We start from the raw sequence: 14,121 nt of genomic DNA on the forward strand, positions 1-14,121 counted from the left end.
GCTGCCCTTTTTCAGCCTATTCTCGACATGAAAATCCTTTCTTCTTAACTCTGTTTATCATCGTCGTCGCGATCAGCCAAAAGGAGCCAGAAAAAATACAAAATTTGAATGTTAAATTTTCCTATCCAGACAGACGAAACATCAAAATTCTACAGCCAATTACACACTATATACAAACATATGCTACTAATTGATTGAAAAATTGCTGGTTGAATTTTCACACAAATTTTCTCTTAGTACATTTTAAATAACCAGAGTTCTCACGTACGCAAATAGCAGGGTTACCTTGGGCTCGAGCGGTCTCTGGGTTCGATTCCTGGTGGGGGATATTTCGGTGCATGCGGAGACCACACGTAGCCCAATGAAAAATCCCCTTGTCAGACATTTTACAGCAATATTGTACATTAAAAACAGATAGAAAAATATACAGGGCGCCTGAATTTTCAGATATATATTTTTTAACATTTTGAGTTTGCTTCTAGAAATTTCCATTGCCTTTTTTTTAAAAAAATAACAAGTACCGCACGTGTTTTTTAATTTGTGTTTTCTGGATCATGTGTATCATTAATTCACTATTTTTTTTCACTGTTGCTATCCTAATTTTAAAATCTGTGGCGATATGGTAGAGTAGGCCATACATTAGAATGTATGGCATAGTTAATCATGCTGCTACCGGTTGATACTTCTTTAGGAAGGACCACTCTGGCGCAAGAATTAATTTATTTTAATCAAATCATGTATTAATTAATAAATTAAATGTTTTAAGATCATGTTTCAAAACGTGTGGCTTATCTTAGTTGGATTAATGTCCTTCTTAGACCATGTTTGTACTGAACATTAATTCGTTTAAGTTTTTTCTACCCCTGATTACATGCATTGTAATGGTAGGACAATGATAGCATGCGATGAAACATATTTCTTTCAGGGTCACGACACTACAGCAACAAGCATGAGCTGGGTATTGTTCACTCTTGGATCACACCCGAAAATCCAGGTAAGTAATATTAACGGGATGTCTACCGAAGTAACAAATCCAAAATTCTTGACCTTTTTTTCCGCTTTTTCTAAACATTTATATAATTGTCCCTACTTAGGTAGTTGGAAATTAAGAAACTAGATATTTTTATTCAATGAAAAATCCCTACCACAAGACTGGTTAATATGAAAACTAAAGTGTACTTTAACAAGAGATTTAGACTTGCTTTAATTATTAATGCATGTAAAAATTAATGCTTCAGACTTTATTCTGGATGGGAAATGGCCACATTACTTTAATATTATTACAAAACTTTACGCAAACAAGAATGTAATTCTTAAGAAACAAAGTGAATAAATCTTAACCACAACTCAATACAATTTTAGATTTCCAGATATTCAATTTTATCAAATCCAATACCTAACAATGTAAATTAACTATACTGTAAAAAAAAGATAGCAAAAATTCTTGACCACAAGCATAATTTCTTGAGTTGCAGACACCCTGAATAAGAATAAGAGCGAAAAACTTGGTGGTTGCTTTCGCGGTCATTTATTGAAAACTCATAGTTTACGCTTTACCAGTGGCGTCTTGTGGCCTCAAATTTGGCCGGGGCTTATTTTTTAAAGAATTTAAAATATAATGACAATTCCCATGAATTACAAAAAAATAGCTATTTTTCTTCTTCTAGACTACAAAACTGGACATATTTTTTTAAAAAAAGTATTTAAAAGGTTATAACAATTCATATGAATTACAAAAAAAAACAGGTATTATCTTCCTCTAAACTACAAAATTGGACTTATTTTTTCAAAGAATTTAAAATATTGCTAATGACCATTCACATGAATTACAAAAGAAACAGGTATTGCTGTGAAACGTACCTTTCTACGAACGTTGGTTCTCATTTAAACAAGAACTGTGCTCTCCTGTTCTTCTGCTCAGCAAATTTTGTAATTATTTTTTCATTGAAGCCCTCTATGTTTGCAATGTATTCTTTCTCTATTGTAAGCACTGCCAAGGCATTGAGTCTGTACGTCCCATTGCATTTCTTAAGCAGGTTTTAATACGCTTCAATGTGCTGAAACATCGTTCAGATTCAGCTGTTTCCACTGGAGTTGTTAAAACTATGTTTGTCATTTTTACTGTTTCTGAAAAGGTATCCTCTAAATCATTTTCAATTAAAAACTAATACAATGTACTGATATAGTTTATGTTTTTAAACTCTTCACTACAATAAAGAACACGAAGTTCACTCTTTAGTTTTCCCTTTTCTATGAAGGGATAATATTTGGCACAATTCTTACACGAATCATCGAGAAAATCAGACTTCCTCCAGTCATTGAATTTTGCAGGGTCAACTAAATTGAAACACTCCAAATGTTCAGTTGCCCCAAATCTCTCTTCGGCTTGATGAATAATTATATCGCAGCACTCAATAGCGCATGCTGTTTTGTTAACACAACTCATTTTGTATCACGGCTGATGTGTATTTATTTACTTTGGATTCCTCTAAATGTTCATGCAAACTGTTATCTAGCTTAGCAATCTCACTTACTAAATCTAGGAAGATGCCTCTGTTTAAAGATTGTTCTCTTTCGTTATGTTCTCGTAGAGCAAGTTCATGTCGACCACAGAATTTTAAGCAATCGATAATTCTATTTAATATCGTATCAATCCCTAAGATTGTATGTTTATTTTATTAAGTCTCTCTGAACGCTTCATGTTGACCAGGGCATTCACTTGTTTTTCTCAGCTGTCTCAAGCCTCTTAGGCATGTTTACAATGCATTGTGTTGTGCCATGCAAACCTCCTGAGCATTCAGGAAACAGGTAATACTTCTGGTTATGGTGTCAGCGGTTTGCATGGTAGCAATTATATTAAACACACGATTCGGCGATTCGGCATCGAGGAAGAGCTCGATGGCCAGGGAATATAGAGGTGAGACAAGCTGGGAGGTGACTGACTTTGGAGATTGAGTGGAGAGAGAGAAGGTGGTCAGCAAGGCAGTAGGTGAGGAGTAGAACAACGCTCTGGTCGACAAATAGGAGAGAAGCTTACAGAGGACTTCGTTATTTTCATTCAGCTAAAGACTTCAGATAGACAGGTAATTATCCTACACCCAGCCATGATACAGGTTCAACGGTTCGCAAAACCCAACGAGTGACCATTGTCTTTTCAGTAGTTTAATTCCTTTGTGTAATTTGTACCTTTCGCATTTCAAGCGATAACTCGTCATGTCAATGACGAGTGGTCTCATCAAGAGGATGAATGATGAGTAGTTTACATCACCCCATCAATTAACTGGTTAACCTGCTAGATACTCTTAAGATCCCACGAACTTTAAGGTTCGTTACGTGGTGGATTTGCTGGGGCTTCTCATGCATTTTTTTTCGAAAATGCGATGAGAAAAGAGTTTGTTAGCCAGTTTAAAATTCAACCCCACCCCAAATTTCGTTACGTGGTGGAGATTTGGGCTTCTCATCCATTTTTTCGGAAATGCGATGAGAAAAGAGTTTGTTAGCCAGTTTAAATTAACCCCACCCCAAAGCTCGTTACGTGGTGGAGATTTGGGCTTCTCATCCATTTCCTCGGAAATGCCATGAGAAAATAAAATGTTATCTAGTAGAGGTTTCAACAATCAGTTTTAAATTTAATCCCACCCCAAAATTTTCTTCACTTGTTTAGTTTTTGGTATGTCCTTGCCATATTTTATTTTGAAAATACATAGGGCTTAAAGTTTTTGCATTAATGGGGGGAGAAGAATTTATATATGCCATGATAGATGTTTAGTCTAACATGAGGATGAATTTGATTAAATTTATCGACTTCAAGTTTGGGTCGGTAATCAGCGAAATGTAGAATGCGAAGGAACCTGCGCCCTAGCTCCGTCGCGGCTACCCGCGTCGGGCTGGCGCTATGGTATCAGGAGCGTCCGGCATTCCGCCTGGCGGAAGGTTCGATGTCGGATTTTAGGGAGGCCCATTTCATCAAAAATGTGGCCGGCCCAGGGACGTCCGTGGACGATTCCCTATCAATCCGCTCCTGGTAGCACCATGGCTACGACAAATTCCCACCTGGGAAATTTTTTACCATCCAGAATTTTAAATAAGGAAGAAGGGAAAGGCATTTAGATTTGATGATTTCTTGCATTGACAGTGATTTTAGAACGTAAAAGGTAGGAACATTTTTGTTATATGATCTTGAATACGAAAATTATTACAACGTTGGTTATGAGGATGCAGTAAGCTACAGTAAACGAATTTTTATCCTTAACATTTTAATTAATTAATAACGTGGATTACAAGTGGATTTTAAAGTTATATTATGAATGAGGAAAATAAATTAGTGCCACCGAGTCACAGTCAATCGGCACTATGGTGCATTTTAACGAGTCATGGCACAGAGTATGCTTGTTTGAGTCAATATTTTGTTATTGTTATTATTATTAATTGAGATTTCTTAAAAGTTTAATTTAAATTTTGTTTAAAACTGACCGTAACTTGTAAAGGATTTAGAATGTTTGAACTATAACTGCTAAGACTATTGCAAAGAGGATATTACATTTTATACATATATAGTTTTGGGAACGAATAAGGCCCCGAGGACCACTCATTTATATTCTTAATGACTGAAGTCTCCTAGCACCTCTTGAAGGGAGCTTGGATTAAGGAGATAGTCAAGTTTATACGAGATAGTCACTTGCCTTATGTTACCTTAACTTCCGCATACATTGCCTGAAAATTTTAATCCATGTTAATATGTAAAGAAACGAAACGCTAATTATATTCCTCGACACGCTGTACAATTATGTCCGCTATTACGCCAGGCGTATATAGTTAGAGTGGCGTACCGTGATTTAGGGTATAAACCGCCCGACTAATTAAAAGTTCTAGTTGAGAAGTAATAGATGTATAAATAGGCTGCAGTGACGAGAGATGTCCGTACACAGGTAAGCAGTTGTGACGAGAATGAATCCGTACACAGATATACATATACTTATATGCTTTAAGCAAAGTTAGGCACAGCCAACTTATTTTGAATAACTAGAAGAGAATTAGGAGAGCATCACACGGCGTGGACGTTTCTCACATATTAACGAGATATTTTTGTTAGTATATATTTATATTTTTTTTTCCTGTCCGAAAAATTGTTTCGTTTGACAGTTGAATATTTATCCTTAGCACGTTGTAGCTTCGAACGTTAAAAACTTTAAAATGCAGATTGTTTTAAAATTTTAACTATAAATATTACAAGTTTGCTCCAAGTTACGGCATTTATTAAAGTGAAACAGGTCTAATATTTTAAATCCACTCGCGTAACATAATAATAATTTATAATAAAATAGCACTAATAATATTAAAGATTAAAAGCAGACTTATTATTTAATAATGTGCTTTAGGCACAAAAGTTTTTTTGCAGTATGTAATAATACTAGCTCAGCGAATACATCACTAGAATTTTATAGTTACTCTTCAGAAGAAGGTATATGATTATATTAGCAAAGTTTATTTTTAAGCGCCAGTTATGAGAATATTTATATTATATGAATATGTAGACGTCGACGTCAAGATTTTATTGCGCTCCAATAACAAGTATTTTCCTTCGGATATTGGATAGCTACCGATAATCCTGGAAATCCATTCTGCCATCGCAGAATGATAATGGTTAAACCACAACGGTTTTAGTTTCTAACTTTGCCACAATAATATGCTAAGCATATTTTAGAATGAGTAGAGAGAATTAAAGATTCTTCAAGTTTTAGTGATGTTAGTATTTTAATGCATTTAAAGATCGCATAAATAATAATTATTATTTTATTTCAGGTAGTCAGGAGTAAATCAGTCTCAATTTTTTTCCTTACCTTGTACCTCAGTACGGTTCGATTGATTTCAAAGAATTTAAACATAAAGTTAACACCTGAAATTAAATAAGATAAGTTTGCAGTAAAATTCAAAATAAGATAAGTTAAACAGTGCTAATAAATTTAGAGAATAAATAAATTATATTAAATAAATAAATTACGCAGATAAATTGAGCCTAGAGTCAGAAATAATTAAAAGTTGAGTTAAAATATTAACTAATTAGACTAGGTAGGCTTAAAGTACGTATTAGCTTTGAAGAACTGTTTGTTTTGTTTGCCTAAGCAACATGAAAATCATTGCGATTTTAGTTATTTTAAACGGATTTCTTCCATACGTAAAAGCTTCTAATTTTATTTATCTGTTGAACAAGTCCTTTGACTATCCTTATAATATAATTACAATTTTATTATTAACAACATTTATTATTAGTATTTTTATAATTTTCATAATCTGTTATTTTCAATGTCAACGCAAGAAATCTATTACTTATGACCATGAGTGTACCAACGAATTACCGTTAAGCAAACTTAATAATGATTCACCGTCCATTGATCAGATTTACGACGATGTTGCACCGATTGTTGAAGTGGTACCATTAAAAACGAGTCACCCGCCAATTCCCCCACCCCTGCCTCAGTCCATTATTATTCAACCTAGGGTACAACATGAAGTTCAGGATGTATCCAGAAATATTTTAGTCACTAAAGACGACAGTATGGATTTACCGAAGAATATTTTATCCGTTAAAGATAGAGTTCAGAAATTTGCCGTAAGCAAGGGTCCTAATTTTGTTCAAAACAGTCGCAAAATGGAAAGTGAATTGCCTATTTCACACTGTGTTCAGCCAGTTGTAAAATTTAAAGAGTTATTTGCGAATCAGTCACCAGTAAAAGTCGAGAAAGTTTCAAGTGTTACTTTAAAAGCAGAAAGTAAGCCAAATTTTCAGGTTCCCGAACCTGTTGTATCGTTCACAGACCATATTTTTTACGACTTCAAGTTCGCCTAGAATTTTTATATTAATTACGATTCAAATTTTAAGTATAATTCATTTTTTACGTTTGATTGTACTTTATGCAAGGTTTATTAGTAATTTATTTTGCTAAGCAGCCTTTCCAAGTTTTGTTATTGTACGAGCACGGAAGTGTTCAAGTAAACACACTGTCGCAAGCACGACGATATTTTTTCCTTTCCATCCCGCCTATGATGTAATTTTCAAAAGTCCTTGACTTTATTTCGAACTCCCGCAGCGCTTACTAGACCTTGTTCGTAGTAATTTAAAGTTTTGTAAACTTTAAAGCCTCATGCTGGTGGTCAGCGAATCATCGCGTTGCATTTTCTTCCTCCGTTCCTTTGCCCGCTGCAGCGATTTTCCCCCTCCACCTATCCCGAACGGAACCCGAACTTCCCCGAAGTCGCCGATCACGCCTGTCGCTGTAGAGAACTCAGCTCAGTTAAGTACAAGCAACGTCGGAATGCAACGATAAGCAGAAATACATCGTAGCTGAATTTGCAAATTCTTTTTCCGCACAAGCTCTCTCCCGAGTACTTTGAACACGCTGGAAGGTCAGAAAACACTTAGCATAGATTTTCTCGAAACAGTGGCGTTCGTTCATTAAAATTTTATGGGAACAGTTTAGTTACGCATATAGCTATCAGAATTTGATTTTCACGATAGAACTTTATGTCAACAATGTTAGGGATATTTGTTGTTACATAAATAACTTTTGCCATAAAACGTCGCATTTATGCACTTCAGACTAATCACGACCAATAATTTTACAAAGGAACAACAAGACGAATTTTTTTGCGTTTTTCTCGCAAAATTTACCGTTTTTCATAGGGATATTTATAGTAAGTAAATTTTTTGGGAAATCGACGTACATTTGGTTTAAATCAGGATAAAGTCAAACGAAATTTCGATAAAATCAGGGAAATTTTACAAAAGGGCAATTTTAGCACTTTATGCACTTAGAGTAATCAAAATTTGTCAGCAACATGCCAAGGCTAAGCCTCGGTGATTGGCATAGGCATGTGCAGCAAAAGTCGCCACGGCATAGTTAGCCTTTCCAAATTTAAACAGCGTGGTTTACCACAAATGTTATAATTTGAGAAATTATTATTATTATTATTATTTATTATTAGGAAATTTAGCTCACTTACCCAATTTGCACCTTATTCGACCATGCAGCAATAAATTCATTACTTCTTACTGATTAACTTCATGTTAATTTTAGTACAGTAGGTAATAACTAGTAATTTGTATTTATATTCTAATATATTGCATAACTATTCTCTATCTATTTTTTTTGGACATACCTAAGGAATTGACACACCATTCTTATATGAGTCAAATTTTCAGGTTCCCGAACCTGTTGTATCGTTCACAGACCATATTTTTTACGACTTCAAGTTCGCCTAGAATTTTTATATTAATTACGATTCAAATTTTAAGTATAATTCATTTTTTACGTTTGATTGTACTTTATGCAAGGTTTATTAGTAATTTATTTTGCTAAGCAGCCTTTCCAAGTTTTGTTATTGTACGAGCACGGAAGTGTTCAAGTAAACACACTGTCGCAAGCACGACGATATTTTTTCCTTTCCATCCCGCCTATGATGTAATTTTCAAAAGTCCTTGACTTTATTTCGAACTCCCGCAGCGCTTACTAGACCTTGTTCGTAGTAATTTAAAGTTTTGTAAACTTTAAAGCCTCATGCTGGTGGTCAGCGAATCATCGCGTTGCATTTTCTTCCTCCGTTCCTTTGCCCGCTGCAGCGATTTTCCCCCTCCACCTATCCCGAACGGAACCCGAACTTCCCCGAAGTCGCCGATCACGCCTGTCGCTGTAGAGAACTCAGCTCAGTTAAGTACAAGCAACGTCGGAATGCAACGATAAGCAGAAATACATCGTAGCTGAATTTGCAAATTCTTTTTCCGCACAAGCTCTCTCCCGAGTACTTTGAACACGCTGGAAGGTCAGAAAACACTTAGCATAGATTTTCTCGAAACAGTGGCGTTCGTTCATTAAAATTTTATGGGAACAGTTTAGTTACGCATATAGCTATCAGAATTTGATTTTCACGATAGAACTTTATGTCAACAATGTTAGGGATATTTGTTGTTACATAAATAACTTTTGCCATAAAACGTCGCATTTATGCACTTCAGACTAATCACGACCAATAATTTTACAAAGGAACAACAAGACGAATTTTTTTGCGTTTTTCTCGCAAAATTTACCGTTTTTCATAGGGATATTTATAGTAAGTAAATTTTTTGGGAAATCGACGTACATTTGGTTTAAATCAGGATAAAGTCAAACGAAATTTCGATAAAATCAGGGAAATTTTACAAAAGGGCAATTTTAGCACTTTATGCACTTAGAGTAATCAAAATTTGTCAGCAACATGCCAAGGCTAAGCCTCGGTGATTGGCATAGGCATGTGCAGCAAAAGTCGCCACGGCATAGTTAGCCTTTCCAAATTTAAACAGCGTGGTTTACCACAAATGTTATAATTTGAGAAATTATTATTATTATTATTATTTATTATTAGGAAATTTAGCTCACTTACCCAATTTGCACCTTATTCGACCATGCAGCAATAAATTCATTACTTCTTACTGATTAACTTCATGTTAATTTTAGTACAGTAGGTAATAACTAGTAATTTGTATTTATATTCTAATATATTGCATAACTATTCTCTATCTATTTTTTTTGGACATACCTAAGGAATTGACACACCATTCTTATATGAGTCAAGTATACCTTTCCGCGGCGGGTCTGTTTACACGACAAAGTGATTTGAGGTATACCGCGGACTCAAGAAGTTTTGAGTGGTTACATTTCTTTTGTTTAAAGAAAATTTGAAATTGAGAAAGTTTTTATTATTTTTATTGTGTTTAAAATTTGAATATCACCTTTTTTAATTCCCTAATGCTATATTTTGTTACCACCTGGAGTTTCGACGAAACTCAGAAGTAGCATTTACTGAAATTTTGTTTTATATTGCATTATATTCAACTACGGCAATTTGCACCGGCCTATTGTTTATTAGGAGGCCATTAGAGGCTTGTCAAAGCAACCTCTTAGGACACTAATAGCTTGCTTTGCGCAACACAAATTTTATATATTTATTTTAAGGGTTCACAACATAATAATTTTTTTTAAATTTAAACAGAATTTAGAACATGCTTGCAACACTTACCTTTGTTTATTAATTCTACATTTTGTAATTTTGAAGTGAAGTCTATTACTGACAAATTATTTCAGTTTATCAGAACACGCAATGGTATTTTAATATCAGGTTCAGGTCAATTTATTGTTATTCAGAATTTGAATAATAATTTGAACACGCACAGATCAATTCAGCTTAACGAAGGGCAATCTCTATTTTTTAATTATCAGGATTTTTCGCAGATTATTGTGGATCAACAAATTTTACATACAAGAATTTTAGCTTTCGAACAAGTAAAAATGAAGGAAATTGAATTATTACTTAATATCCCCAAGAATTTATCTGATTTCACTATTCCCCAATGGACTCCGCTTGAACTTGCTTTAAAGCAACTTAATCAATCAATTAGTAAGAGCATCTCATTTCAGGAATTAGTTTTAAACCCTTTGCCCATGTCTATATTAGTTTTTGTTATTTGGAATGTGTTATTAACCGCAACCCTAGGATATTATTTGTATAAACATTATCAGCTTTCTAAACAGGTTCACTCAGAGCATCACGGTAATAATTAATAGTTTAAGGCAACACATTAATCATGGACATTAATATTTTAATTACGGTTGGATATTTTATTTAAATTTTCCTTATTTATTTTCAAAGAGTTATGGCAATTATTTTATCTATTTATTTAATTTATTTTATTTTTGATGAGACAATTTAATTTGATTTTAAAGAAAAGGCAATGGAAATAAGTTGGTATTGGGTACTTGCATGAACATGAATTATACATTTCCTATCCTTCATTATTTCCTTTCTTTGTCATAATTTTCCCTTTATTCAACCTAACCTGTTTATACGGAACGCCATGGACAAGCAATGCCTACACCATCCATGGGCATTTTTCATGACGGACATCCGCAGGCAGTCTACTATTACCAGGCAGAAAGAATTATTACCATTGTACGAGGGAGACATGCAGACATTTTAAGTACTATTTCAAGGAGAGACTCGTCACCACCAATTTGAGGGAGACATGCAGACATTTCTAATTATTACTACACGGAGACTACCTTTTACAGGAAGGATGTAGTCAACCATACATTTCCCAGTATAGCGGACTATACACTATCAACGACACCTAGTGATGGAGCTAGATAAAATTTCCCTCCACACTGTTTGCAGTTCAAACAACAACTTTTCCCCATCTCCCAAGTTCTACGGGTAATTTACCACATTTTTTACATTACCCCAATGCAGTCAAGACGACAAGCAATCCAGAAAGAAGAAGAAGCATAGAAAACATACATTCTACAAACAGCAGTTCCGGTCACAAACAATAATTACAGAATTGTGCTACAGTGTTTCTACACATAGACATGCGAGCTCCTATCATGTGTATTTATTTGGTCATTTAACATGCATTATGGGAAACAATACTTTTCCATAGCCCTTATAAACATTTTCAGTTTTGTGCCATGCATGAGAACCAGTTTTATATGCATTCAAGTTTACATTATACTACAAGGAAGCGACAAGCGCCAGTGGTGTCAATTAACCAGTGTATCAATTAGTGCATATTTTTTTTAATAAGAAGCTTTTACAATGGATATCCAATTGCACATGCAAGCTATAACAAGCTTAACTAAAGCACTTTCAAACATTGCAGACAGTATGCTTTAGTTTTATGCAAATGTTTCTCCCAAACAGTTAATTGTGTTTCACTAACATGGTACATAGTTAAAAATACAATTGCACATTGGACATTTTCTGATATTTTCAATCAGAGTAGACAGTTGGTAAAATACTGCAAGATTATTTTTTTTGTGTGTGTGCAGTCATACAAAGGTATTCACCAAGCCATATATATGTATACAGTGTACAGATTAACGTAGAAAAGAAAATTGAACGCTATAGTTATGTTTTACCAGCGACAGTTATCAGTGTAACCAATTATATGCATTGAATATTGTATTATAATACATTGGAATGTGCAACATAGCCGTGCAAGTTCATATATTCAACGATGTTAGGAGTGAACTGGCTACGTAGTTAGCTCAACGTATTACACAGGCTTTAACACAAGACAAACATTGAGATATATATATTGTGTCAATATTTTACATGCCTATTTAGGACGAATGTGACTATTCACATTTTATAGACTTACGTGTGTACCCTTGTCAGGGTTTGGAGCGTATTTACGGGCTCCAATCTTAAGAAACAGTGGGAGCTATGTTCTGTTTTGCGAAGACGCTCCAGCCATTTGCCTCGCTGGCGACACAGAGTAGAAACCGCTTGGCGAGGCATCACAGACTATTGACTAAGCGCTGGCGGATGAGCAATTCTACATAATAAACATTACGTACGCACAAATGTGGTATATTAAGAGTTTTATCGCTTAACGACACGAACTTTTGTGATTTCTAGTCTTATAATAGTACATATTATTGTTTTTTACATCGTATAAACATACGAATTTGTTAGTATTAATGGTATTATTCGTTATAATGTTTAGGGAATGAAAATTTTCTTTTTTTCGGGATGCGGCAAACAACAGACAGTTATGGTGGATTTCTTTTGTATATTTGGTTTTTTAAGAAAATATATGGAATTGGCGAACCTGAGTCATGTCAAGCTTTGCGATTTGACTTTTAAATTTTCAAAGGAGAAAATGTTTCTGTACGTCCCATTGCATTTCTTAAGCAGGTTTTAATACGCTTCAATGTGCTGAAACATCGTTCAGATTCAGCTGTTTCCACTGGAGTTGTTAAAACTATGTTTGTCATTTTTACTGTTTCTGAAAAGGTATCCTCTAAATCATTTTCAATTAAAAACTAATACAATGTACTGATATAGTTTATGTTTTTAAACTCTTCACTACAATAAAGAACACGAAGTTCACTCTTTAGTTTTCCCTTTTCTATGAAGGGATAATATTTGGCACAATTCTTACACGAATCATCGAGAAAATCAGACTTCCTCCAGTCATTGAATTTTGCAGGGTCAACTAAATTGAAACACTCCAAATGTTCAGTTGCCCCAAATCTCTCTTCGGCTTGATGAATAATTATATCGCAGCACTCAATAGCGCATGCTGTTTTGTTAACACAACTCATTTTGTATCACGGCTGATGTGTATTTATTTACTTTGGATTCCTCTAAATGTTCATGCAAACTGTTATCTAGCTTAGCAATCTCACTTACTAAATCTAGGAAGATGCCTCTGTTTAAAGATTGTTCTCTTTCGTTATGTTCTCGTAGAGCAAGTTCATGTCGACCACAGAATTTTAAGCAATCGATAATTCTATTTAATATCGTATCAATCCCTAAGATTGTATGTTTATTTTATTAAGTCTCTCTGAACGCTTCATGTTGACCAGGGCATTCACTTGTTTTTCTCAGCTGTCTCAAGCCTCTTAGGCATGTTTACAATGCATTGTGTTGTGCCATGCAAACCTCCTGAGCATTCAGGAAACAGGTAATACTTCTGGTTATGGTGTCAGCGGTTTGCATGGTAGCAATTATATTAAACACACGATTCGGCGATTCGGCATCGAGGAAGAGCTCGATGGCCAGGGAATATAGAGGTGAGACAAGCTGGGAGGTGACTGACTTTGGAGATTGAGTGGAGAGAGAGAAGGTGGTCAGCAAGGCAGTAGGTGAGGAGTAGAACAACGCTCTGGTCGACAAATAGGAGAGAAGCTTACAGAGGACTTCGTTATTTTCATTCAGCTAAAGTCTTCAGATAGACAGGTAATTATCCTACACCCAGCCATGATACAGGTTCAACGGTTCGCAAAACCCAACGAGTAACCATTGTCTTTTCAGTAGTTTAATTCCTTTGTGTAATTTGTACCTTTCGCATTTCAAGCGATAACTCGTCATGTCAATGACGAGTGGTCTCATCAAGAGGATGAATGATGAGTAGTTTACATCACCCCATCAATTAACTGGTTAACCTGCTAGATACTCTTAAGATCCCACGAACTTTAAAGTTCGTTACGATATATGCCTATTTTTCCGGACTAATTCATTGTGCCTTGTAATTGCCTCATCGATTTATGTTCGAACATCAACCTTTCCAAACAAACTCAATTTTAA

General features: G+C 34.8%; 2 protein-coding genes across 3 annotated transcripts in view; one reads left to right on the top strand and one right to left on the bottom strand.

Moving 5' to 3' along the window:
* Positions 1 to 14,121, bottom strand: part of LOC145997070 (cytochrome P450 4C1-like) — a 155,098-nt gene that overhangs the window by 111,545 nt on the left and 29,432 nt on the right. The gene's annotated exons all lie outside the window — the stretch shown is intronic.
* Positions 1 to 14,121, top strand: part of LOC145984037 (uncharacterized) — a 105,009-nt gene that overhangs the window by 21,074 nt on the left and 69,814 nt on the right. Inside the window, exon 10 of the mRNA XM_083117378.1 lies at positions 926 to 994. Coding sequence (XP_082973504.1) covers positions 926 to 994 — 69 coding nt within the window. The remainder of the gene's footprint in view (positions 1 to 925; positions 995 to 14,121) is intronic.

Source organism: Lepisma saccharinum, chromosome 1, assembly GCF_977018435.1.
Source record: "Lepisma saccharinum chromosome 1, izLepSacc3.1, whole genome shotgun sequence".
In the NCBI taxonomy this organism is placed as follows: Eukaryota; Metazoa; Arthropoda; class Insecta; order Zygentoma; family Lepismatidae; genus Lepisma; species Lepisma saccharinum.